At 37.2% G+C, this 12,259-nt stretch overlaps 1 protein-coding gene across 9 annotated transcripts in view; it reads right to left on the reverse strand.

The window, feature by feature from the left end:
* Positions 1-12,259, reverse strand: part of KIAA0825 (KIAA0825 ortholog) — a 554,607-nt gene that overhangs the window by 484,792 nt on the left and 57,556 nt on the right. For all 9 annotated transcript variants that reach the window (XR_008917190.1, XM_007487289.3, XM_007487287.3 and 6 more), the window contains one exon: positions 1,445-1,584. Coding sequence is in view for 8 of the 9 variants with exons in the window: in XM_007487289.3 (XP_007487351.1) it covers positions 1,445-1,575 (131 nt within the window). In the remaining variant the exon portion in view is untranslated. The remainder of the gene's footprint in view (positions 1-1,444; positions 1,585-12,259) is intronic.

Raw genomic sequence — 12,259 nt, forward strand, 5'->3', positions numbered from 1 at the left:
TGCTGGGGTTTCAAGTCTAGCTGCTCTCAGGGGTAGGTCTTTGGTGGTCTTAGTCAGCTGCCAAGGACCTAGAAATGCCCCTCACTCACTGATTCTAGTGAGCACTGGCTCTGATTCTGACTCCTTAGGTGGGGTGGGGGAGGGTAGATAAGTTTGCATTTTCTTGGAAGCTTTTTCACCCCCTTATAGTGTGGACATGCCCAAATCCCACATATCTTTGATGCTGTGCCCTACAGTAGAGTCCCTTCGTTCATATCCATTTTTCTTTTTTTGTCTTTTGAGGTAGTCTATATCAGTAGGTGCTGAGGAGAGAAAGAGTCCTAGATCTAGACTGCTGCCATGTTTACCCAGAAGTAGATTATCTCTATTTCTAAATGTGTAAATTCATATTACTTATTCTATCAATATAAGGATGGTTTCACATTTATGGATTAATATATGGATTCTCAGATTCCTCGCAATAATTTAGTAGTTCAAGCAGCTGGAGCTTATTGGTGACAGGTTGGCAACCACTGTTAGAGAACATTGTATAATAAGATTTTCCAATGAGGTCTGCATAATTGTACTCCTAAAATCAGGTGAATTACTGTGTTAAAGACCCATCAACAGAAAATCAATAAAGTAAAAATCAGTTCACAACCATTGGCCCCTTGGGCACACAAAATGTATAGGGCAACAAAGGTTCAAGTGAAAAATTATAAAAGTGATCTAATAGAATACTATTTTCTCATCCTTCCTTTATGTCCTCATAGATCATACCTCCTTTCAGGATTACTTGACAGAAGTTAAATTATCTCTGGCATCCTTTTGAGAAAAAGCTACATCATCACTAAATGAGAACCAAATTTAGAACTTGAAACCTCATAGAAAGTTGATGTATCTTTAAAAGATTTATCAGTATGAGTACAGTCTCCATCAATGCAAATCATAACTCTTTAGTAGATGAATTCATGATTTGTTATGGACAAAAGATTACAAATAGCATTATTTAAAATATTCTGTTTTCTAAAAGTTAGCTATAATTCACTGGACTTATTACTATATATCCCTTGATAACTATCTGAAATCTGAAGTTCTGCTTTTATATATTTATATAGTTTCTGTGAAATATAGTTCTCCAAATGAGAACACCTGATTTGATGTACTAATGAAAATCAAATACTTAGAAATAAATGAGATACTACTAACTGCTACTTAGGAGAATATTCATTTTAGGTATACTTTCAAAAGAAATGCGCATATCTTTCATTCTTATTAAAAGTTCTAATTTAGATAAAGGCAGTCATGTTACATTTTCAGGGAAAGGCTTAAAAGAAAAGCTAATGGATTAAAATATAAAACAGTGTAATTGTTCAAGATAGTAAGAGTAGACCAAGTAAAGTTCATTGTAAAACAAAACAAAACAAAACAAAAAAACTCAACTTAAAAAATTAACACTACTTACCTTGCAGCATTTTTCTCAATCTTTTCATCAATGTCACTGAAGATTTGTTCAAATTCCACATCTCCAGGAAATGAATTTAACAAACAATCTACATCAAAAGAATTGTAAGAATATTCATCTCCCCAATCCATTTCAAGGACCTGAAATACATTTTTAAAATGTATTAGTTATTAAGAAACCCAAATAATGCAATTTATAATAATCTTAAACTAAAAGAATATTTAAAACATACAAAGACAAAACCTAAGTTAAATAAGACAGTACCTTGAAATCTTATAAAGTAAAATTTCTCAAAAGACACAGTCGCATCCTGTACATATAACTGTGAGATTTACAGTAATATAAAATTGTAGGTCCCTGTAGAATATCTAACAAATTAGATAGATGCCCCCTTCAAAGCAGAACCCTGTGTCCTCTCCTTGCTCTAACTGATAGCCTACACTTGGATACTAGAAAATCAGATAGAGATTCTAGAAGTGGATACGATAGTAAGAGACAGGGTGAGAACTTATGGATCCATGGCTTTTCCTCTCTCTGATTACAATCTCATGTCTTTCCAGTGGTCTCTCTCTGCCTAACTACTCTCAAACATATCAGTTTGAAATCCTTCCTGTTCTCCTAGTTCATTATATTTGTCTTGATTTCACTTTCTTCCCATCATAATCTTGATCCTATCATTAACCAGTTCAACTATATACTATCTTTTACCTTTAAATTCCTTGTCCCCCTATCAGAAAGCCTCTTATGCCTTGTCACACCTTAAATATGGGTAACTTATTTTCTGTCCTCATTCCTACACATGTGCAGCAGCAGAGGTGTTCATGTAATCCCACAAATTTGTGTTACTTAGTCCTATTTGAAACCTCACTGCTTATTCACCACCAAATAACAAACTTTTCCCAAGTTAATGCATTAGATATTCCAACTCAGGTATTTTACTTTCTTTGATTCCTTTTTTCTGACCTAACCTCACTGAAGTACTCTACTAGGGTTATAACAAGAAAATAGCATTGTAAATAGAACATATTATCTCCAGAGCTAGTGGATAACTAACTGCTTAGAGATCTTCCATCAATGTTTCAATGACCATATGTTCAGATTATTTGTAGAGAATTCTTTTTGGGTAGAAGTGAGGCTAAATGGTATGTGAAGTTTCTTCTCACTCTTTTCTTGAGCTTATCCCAATCTTCCCAGTCATCCCCAATTATAACCTTAGAGGCATTTTTGACTCTACTTTAAAATCAATTATCAAGTCTTATCACTATATTTTTTCCTTTTTCCTTTTTCCTCTTTTCTCTACCTATATATTGTTTGTTGTTGTCCAGTTTAAATCATATCTGACTCTTTGTGACCCTATTTGGGGTTTCTCAGCAAAAATACTGGAATGGTTTGCCATTTCCTTCTCCAGCTGTGAATTTTAAAACTATTTCACCCTAATCAGACTATTCTTTAGAAGATCTGATTTAGCTATTTCCTGATCAGTAACAATAGAGATACTTGGAATATCAGAATCAGATCTTGGGAATTCTATATTTTTCCTCCCTTCTTAGTTTAACAAAATTTGAGAGGTATGCATCAAACTAAAGATTTAATTATCTGAGGAGATGGCCTTCAACAGACAGGTGCAGAAAAAAGGTCAGACCTCTGGGCTGTCCTAAGTCAAGTTAAGCCATCATTGGTACAGGTGAGACGCAGGAAAATAATGTAAAACTGTCCATATAAGGCATGTTACTTCCTCTCTCCTCCTCTTTCCCTGGAGAGGCAACTCTGACTGAGAGTGTGCTAGGTGTTTTGACATCTTGGAGTGCTGGGTGGTGAGTTTGCCCTTGAGCTGATTCAGGTTTGGGCATCTTAGCTGAGCCTCTTTGGAGGTCAGGCTGATTCTTTCTTCTTTCACACTCAAAACCTTACTTTCCAGATCTCCTAATCTTCCTGCCCAGTACTAGCCCCTTCCTTCCTCCTTCTTCTTAAATCTCCTCCACTATATCAATTAAATCACTATAAGATTTCCAGCTGAGTTTGGGTATTTCATTAGGATTTTATAAGTAAAATCCTTGGTGACCAAATATAATTATTAAATTCAGTCTCAACCATAATTTTAACCCTTACACAGCTCCTTTTACAGATAAGAAAACTGAGGCAAACAGGTGACTTGCTCAGGATCACACAGCTAGTGTCTAAGGCCAGGTTTGAACCCAGGTCTTCCTGATTCCAGGCCTAGCATTCTACCCACTGGAACTGTGACACTTAGGTGCTTCAAAAATACCACCCCCTAGTTCACACTCTTATTGTATCCCACCTGAACTCCTAATTGGTCTTCTTTCTTCTAGTTCCTCCCCATCTCGATTCTATATTCCTTGTTGCTAACAATTGCCAGAAAAATTCTTCCAAAAGCATAGGTCTATAGGGCACCTAGATGGCTCAATGGATAGAGAGCCAGACGGAGATAGGAGGCCTTGGGTTCAAATTTGGCCTCAGCTAACTTCCTACTTTATAACCCTCAATGAGTCTCTTAACTCCAATTGCCTAGCCATCACTGTTCTTATGCTTTGGAACTGACACTCAATTTTAACTCTAAGACAAAAGATAAGGAATTTTTTTTAAAAAGCACACAAGAAATTTCAGGTGTTCCTTAATACCTCTTTGAGAAAATAACAACTATAAAATCCTGTTTGCCCTTCATGCTGTGGCACCTGCCTTTTCTTCCAAACTGATTTTACATTTCCCATCTTCACATAGTCTATCTTCAAGTCAAATTGGCTTACTTATTGTTCTCAGAACTTATCAATCCATCCCCTGCATCTATAACTTTGCATAAGCTTGTCTTGAAAGCTTGGAAAACATTTCTTCCACATAGCTCTCTTTTCAAACTCTTAGTTTTAGGTAGCTAGCCTGCTGCTACTCTCAGTAAGAACAGGAGTGTGGAGGTGGTGAGTTCAAACTCTTGGTTTCCTCCAAGGTGGACTTTAGGTACCTCTCATAGAACACTCACAGAACTCTTATGGGTACAACTTCATTTTTTGCCTCCTCAAAGTATCGTGTATTTACTTAACCCTAGAGAAATACAGATTCTTTGAGGATGATAGAACCAGAACTAGAAGCTAGAGTTGGTCTTACAGGTCATCCAGTCCAACATGTTCATTTTATAGATGAGGAAACTGAGTCCAAAAGAGACAACATAATTTGTCCAGGGTCAAAATTCAGGCAAAATCTGAGCCTATGTCTACTGGCAGTAATGAGAACCAGTAAGTTTTCATTGCATCATATTATATCCCTAATACTTAGCATGGTGCCTTGAACACAGTAATCACATAAACACTTGTCATTGTTAATATCTCAACTAGTTAAAATCAACAGGAGACTTTGTGTATCACCACAAATTCATTTTGGAAGAATAATAGAAATTGGAGTTATAGATGGATGGATGGATTCTTAGTTATGAGTCAGAGTAAGATAAAATATTCTCTGAAGACATCAGTCTAATGTATTACTTATGTTCAACAACATCAACAAAAAAAATGAATCAATGAAATGTTGGGCATCATCTGCAAACAATTTGGCAGTATTGAGGATGAGAATTATTGCCAGAACCCATAAATATTAGACCAAGGTTTCTGAGCACATAAAATATTTTCAAGTAGAAAGGGGACAGGAAATTTTTGAGAAAAAATAAAAGAAATTAAACTTATTTTCACTCTAAAAATGTTGTGGATAATAGGCACATTTTGATAACCACAGAAAGTTATTTTCCCTTTTAAATATCACTAGTAAGTGGCATTCATATTTCACAGAAAATCCTGGCTGCATGGAAGGTTATATAAGGAATGGTGAAATAAAGAGAATTTCTTAATTCGTAAGGACCTTGGAGATCATCTTGTCTATCTCCCTTATTTTATATGTAAGAAAACTGAAAACCAGAGATCAAGTATCCTGCCCAAGATCATATATGGCTAGTCAGTAGCTGAGTCAAGTCTTAGAACTTAAGTCTCCTGATTCCTGGTCCATCAAATGAATGCAAATGACACAAGAGCATATTAAAAGAAACATTTTCAAAGTAACTCAAACTTCCTGGCAGTGTATTATACTAGAGCAGGAGTCAAGGACTTGAATTCAAATCTTGCTTCTGTTTCCTACAATGCATATGGCCTTGAACAATGACTTAAACTCTATGGACTCTAGGTTCCCCATCCTTAAATCCAAGGGGTTGGCCTCTGAAATTCCTTCTAAATCAAAATTTATGATCCTATGATCTTTGGATGTCACAGTGGTCAGAGCACTGGATCTGGAGTCAGGAAGACTTGATTTTAAATCTAGCCTCATACACTAACTAGCTATGCAATCATGGGAAAGACACATAAATTGTTTGCTTCAGTTTCTTCAACTGTAAAATATAGATTACAACAAGACCTATATCCCAGGATTATGAAACAAATGAGAATATATTTGTAAAGCACTTAGCACATTCCCTGACACATGGTCAGTGCTATATAAATGCTTATTTCCATCCCTCATTTCCCGTTAGAAACTGATGTCATTGTGGGCAAAAATCCCTGTCTACCAAAGGATTTTGCTGCCATTGTCTCTTGGTCAATATGAACTTCAGGACAGCAATTCTTATTTTTTTAATATCTAAATCACAGTTCATTTCTATAACAGGTATAATGAGACCTATTTTTTTCCCTCATAATTTTTATAGCAGTGATTCTCAAATTGGGGGGGGGGGGGGTTAGGATCTCCTTAAACTCTTAAAAATGATTAAAGAATGACAAAAAACTTTTGTTTATTTAGATTATATCTAGTTACTTATCATATTAGAAATCAAAACATCTTAGTATTTTTATAAAGATAATTTTGACTTCATGGACCTACTGAAATTCGGGTCTCACAAGACCCACCAAGGGTCCCTAAATCCCACTCTGAGAACTACTTCTTTGTAACAAAGGGAGCAAAAGAGGAGAAGGGATAAGGAAAATGCCAATATTCTAATTAATTTATGATCATGGTGGTTTCTTTATTGTCATCATTAGTCTTTGCTTACTGAATGATATGGTTTTACAATGTCTAGTAACTTTGGGGCATTTTAAATATAGCACAATCAATTTCAATAGTATTAAGAGTGTTGGTTTCAATATCACTCTAGTGGCTTTAGAAAAAATCTCAACTCAAAACAGTTGAGAAATACAAACACATTTGTAATCTAACAATTCTAAAAGTCTAGAGGTAAACATTTTCCATAGAAGACTTTATTTTTTTCTTCTACTGTTCAGAGAGAATCAGTATATAATAATCTGGAAATAACAATAAAGTTAATTTTGCCTAACTGTTCAAGGGAGCCTCCATCTTGGTCTCTGAATTGGTACTTATTTGTCAAAATGTAAAAAGATGTAGTACTCATTTGCAGTACTCCTTCAAAACACATGCACTAGTAGCCTAGAACAAAGAGCATTAAGACATGCACCAAGGGCAAAAGGGAGCTTGTAGCATGTGTCTAGATACTAGCATGCAAAAAGGGGCCCAAAGACATTATGGAATATGTGTCTTATCAGAGAAGGAGAGGGCCAGCAATCTATTGAAAATAATAAACAACATTCAAAAAGCTTGAAAGTTACCTTATTGTCCCTGACACTAAAAATCAAATTTTAAAAAGTAGATGAAGGGCCTATAGATGCTGTAGTTTCCACATCTGATTTTTATTGGCTATGTGACCTTTGATAAGTCACATTCTCTCAGTGTTTAAGCTAACTCTCTAAAACTCTAGGTTGTGGGAGCCTTCTGGTACCAAGATGGTAGAATGAGGAAGGATCTTGGGTGATCTCTCCTAAATTCTCCTCCAAATCACTTTAAAATAAATCCTCTTACTGAATTTTGGAGCAATTAAATAGTTTTCCAACCCAGAAAAGCTTAGAGAATCAGCAAGAAAAAGGGAGTCTCCCTGGGGTGGGAGAATAACACAGTCTGGAGCAAGTAATCTGAGCAAAGGCAAACCACACCTCCAGGGCAAGTCAGGAGCTGAGGCCCCAACTATGAAAGCAAGCAGCAAGATTCCCCACTGTGCAAGCCAGCTTTAGGATCCCCTACTAATATAAGCCAGCATGTAGGCTTCAAGACTTATGCAAGCTAGAAGCAAAGCCCCGAACCCCCAAACTTGGGAAACTTGGGGCAATGTCTTCCTCAGCCCATGAAAGGAAACCACCTAACTTTAATATATAGTGAAAAGTTATAGAATATGTTGAAAAAAATGACCCAACCTATAGAAATTAAGGTGACTTGGAGAATCATGGCATAAACCTAGAAGAGTACAATATCAAAACAGCTATAAGTGAAACCTTGAAAAAGATTTTATTTGGAGTCAAGCCTAAAAAAGGACTTCTGAGAGAGGTTTTTTTTTTTTTAATAACTTTAAAAATCAGAGAATTTGATGAAAAATTGGGAAAAGAAATGAAAGTGATGCAAGAAAATTGTTAAATGGAAGTCAACATCTTGGTACAATAAAAAGTTGTAAAAGACATACAAAAATTTATCTCCTCATCAAAGAAAACAATCCCATAAAAAGTAGAATTGACCAAATGGAAAAGGAGGTATAAAAATTCACTGAAGGAAAAATTTCTTAAAAAGCAGAACTGGTCACATGAAAAAAGGGGCATAGAAGCTCATTAAAAAAAATAATTTCCTAAAAATTAGAATTAGACAAATGGAAACTAATGGCTCTTTGAGACATGAAGAAACAATCAAAACCAAAAGAATGAAAAATAGAAGAAAATGTGAAATTTCATATTGGAAAAATAACTAACCTGAAAAATGGATCAAGGACAGATAATTTAAGAATTATTGGACTATTGTAAGAAAGAGAGATCCAGGGGGTTACAATGAGAATTCAAGCTGAAGAAGAGATTAGCTAAAGAGCAGCAGAGGAGGGGCAGAGAGAGAGAAACTCCAACTGTCAATGGTCTTCCAGCCTGGGAGGTAGAAGAAGAAAGGAGGTTTTCCTGGAAGCTGAGAAAGAGTCCATAGGTTTGGCACCTGTTATTACTTCTGGGACCCCAAAACACCTCCACTAAGACTCTTCAAGAACAGCTACCAGAATTCTCAAGGGGGTTTTGCATTTGGGCTCACGCTGGCCAGAGCCATCCAGATCTTTCCCTGAGATTTTTCTCTCTCCCTGAGATTTTTCTCTCTCCTTGACCTGTTCCTAGACCCCTGAATTAAAAGCTAGTTAGCTGAGGAATAGGGATCAACCAGCAGCTGGCCAGAGAAGGGTTCAAGGCACTCAGCCTTTAACCTCGAGAACTCAAGGGGGGGGTGCAGTCTGCCAGAGAGGACCCAGTGTTAGCGTTTCCTACTCCCTACTTTCCTTGCTTGATACCCCTACCTCTGCTTCACTGTGTGAATCCAAATAAATTATTTACTACTTTAGAATTAGATCTGCTTTGTTTTTGATGCTAGGAAATGGGATAAAAGATTTGGGGAGAATCACATCTCTCCCCAAAAGGGGAAGGTTAGCTCAGGATCCCAGGGATCCAAACTGCCTAACCCAAGGAACAACATCTCTCCTTGATAGTGGGATGACCCCAGGTTTCTGAAGGGAAGGGACAGTGGGTGTACTTCATATCCCAGAACTATTCTCTAAGGAGACATATTCCCTCTGTCGGGGGACAAGACTTGGCTACTGCTCTCCCAGAAAAAGAGAGGAGAAGAAGAATCTTCTCTCTCCTTCTCTCCCCATTTCCCTCTCCCCTTCCATTCCCTCTCAGTTGTTCCCTCCTCAAATCCTTCTATTACAGTGGTAACCCCAAGTATCTGGGCAAAGTATACACCATTAGCAGTTACTGACAGTTACTGACAGTTGAGAGTGACTGGTGGGAGGGGCAGCCATCTTGTACATTAGAATTCTGTGAGCCAAGCTCACAGCAGTGAAGGAGCTTACAAGGCAAATTTAAACTGACAACTTTTTTTCTTTGGGGAGGCTTGGACAGACATTGGGGTGAATGTGGGGTACAGAGAAAAGCAGAATGTACCAAAATATACTGTGGGCTAGCCTGGTTCTAGTGATACTGGATCATTGTATTACTCAGTCTTTGGGGCAATTTCCACTATATTCCACAATTTCCTGAGGGCAGTTATGAATATAACTAAATATAGGGAACAAATGAAAATGGAAATTACATCTTTATGACCAATGTTCCCAGCAATCTATGGATCTGTCATGATGATTTGGCAATTTTATACAACAATTAGAAATGGACTTAAAGTAATCTTGGGCAAGGGTGACCTTAACTACTACTTAAATACTTGACAAAGTATTTTCACAGATGGCAGTCATTACAGACATTTACCAGGACTTTAGGGCAAAGATGGAGAAACTGGGAATAGGGAAAGATTCTATGACAGAGACTAACATTGACAATGACAAAGACAAGAACAAGGGCACTGAGACAGTAACAACAGCTCTGACTGTAGGACTTTGTACAGAGAAAGTAATGGAAGATAAGCAGACCAATATGGACCCAATACAGACTGAGGGACCTACAGAGGCACAAAAAAATCATGCCTCTTAGAGATTTCACTAAGTTCACATAAGATTCAGGGGTTCTATATATGAAGGTCCATAAATCTTTCACAGTACAGGATTTGGAAACCCTACGAAAAAGAATGCCCCAGTTCTGCAAAGAACCTTTCAAGTATTCAGAAACTGAAAGGGGCATTTAAACTTTTTGAACTAAGTTTTGAGGATGTAGGAATTTTACTTGGGGGAACTTTTTAGCCCACAAGAACAAGCCCAATTCCTAAGAAAGGCCAGAGAGGATGAGAATTTGACGAGCTGGCAGGAATTTCATGGGGACATAGAATATTCCTGGCTTCAGAACCTGACTTATTTAAGAAAAGATCTTAAAGATCTCCTCGAGGTGATAAAATCATTCTGTATTGGTCCAAATGCATGGGGGAAATTTGAAAGGATTAGGCAGGAACAAAAAGAACATCCCTCAGTTTGCTTTGACAGGTTGCTAGAGAATGCAGAAGCAATTCTAGGGTTCCCACAGGATAGCAAGCAAGCCATTCCCCATGTTAAGAGGCAATTCCTAAGGGGATGCAGTGCTACACTTGGAAATTTCTATAAGCACTTCTGCCCACAATTTGAATCACTTTCCCTGCAAGAATTGTGTGATTCTGCAACATACTTGCATGACACAAACACAGAACAGCAGAGTTTGGAAAAGGAAGACTTAAAGCAAAAGTTAGAGGAGACAAAAGGAAATAGAGGAGGTCAAGAATTTAGCCACCATTAGGAGTTTCCCACAACAAAGATCCCAGTTACCAACAAATAGGACAGGGGGAGGTTAGGAGATGCTTCCTTTGCAACAGACTTGGGCACATAGTCAAATTTTGTCTCATAATGTCAAGATATGAGCAGGGGAACAATAGGGAGTCACAATACAACAACCGTTACAACCAGAATAGGGGCTACAGGAATAATCCCGGGGAAAACACATATTATAATTCATATAAACCAAAGTGTTATGAACACTGTGAATTGAAAAATCAAAATGTTCCAGATCTCAAAACAATGCAAAGACTAATCAATGATGCAACAAAGCCCAAATATGCAACCATAGTGGCTAAGGGAAATTCACAGCATACCTTACGATGCCAAGAATATGCAACACTTAGTTCAAAAGGGGTGCAAAGAGGCACAGCAAGGGCTGTTTCACCAAAAAGGGTACAGGGGTACAGTTCTGGGGCTACTGCACATAAGATACTGAGAGAATTCTTAGTGGAAGAGAAAGACTCTGGGTAAAAAGAGATAAAAAAAAACAGAAACTCAAAACAGTGGGAGTGGGAAAAGGAAGAGAAAGAGATGCAAAAAGACATATTAGACATAAAAAACAAAATATTTGAAACATGCCCGGGCACAGAGAGTAATGGGAAAAATAAGGAGCAAATCAAAAAATACCTAGAAAGTTTTCTGATACACAAATATGGGTTGGAAACAAGGAACATAGGGGGTCCTAACAAGTCCTTAAGTAAAACCCTGCATCACAACAGAAACTTGAACAAAACCAAACCTTTCACTAATTCTCAAAACCCCAAAAAGAAGGGAATATGCAAAAAGGAAGAAACAGCACACAAAAAAAACCCAGTTACAAATTACAGGATACATAATTCCATATCCCCCCTTTCTAAAAAGAAAGGGCAAGCTTCTACACAGAGAGAACCAAAAGATTGTGAACAAAAATCCAAATTAGATGCTAAAACAAAAAATTTCTTTCCCAAAACAACAACTGATCTACAACCCTCAAGTAAAAACACGGAAACAGATAGTAGTCTCAAACTAACATAATAAACCACTTAAAGAAAGAACTGTGAAGGGGAGAGCATTGTTCAAACTCCAAAACAAAAAGACATGCTGTCTCATAGACCAGTAATTTCCACAAACTATAGGGAGATGGGTGAGGGAGGAAAGAAAGAGGATCAAACAACAGTATCGTCTCTAGAAAACCTTAACCAGGAACTTATTCAAAATCAAGAAGCAACTGTGTCAGGAAACAGAAAACCAGAAAAACCCAACATTAGACAATTTGCACACAAGTGATCCTACAAAGGGCACAGACATAAATGCAGAAGATTGAATACCACTGATCACATCACCTGATACAACATCATTCTACACAAATGAAAACCAAAGCATAATAACTTCACAAAATGGGGTAGAGAATCAATATCTCACAGAAGGGGGAACAGATTGATTGCCAAAGAGCAAATATGAGTCCAGAACAAAAAAATCATTTGAGAAGAGTTAGTTCAAGGCATGAAAAGCAC

This window comes from Monodelphis domestica, chromosome 3, assembly GCF_027887165.1.
Source record: "Monodelphis domestica isolate mMonDom1 chromosome 3, mMonDom1.pri, whole genome shotgun sequence".
NCBI lineage: Eukaryota > Metazoa > Chordata > Mammalia > Didelphimorphia > Didelphidae > Monodelphis > Monodelphis domestica.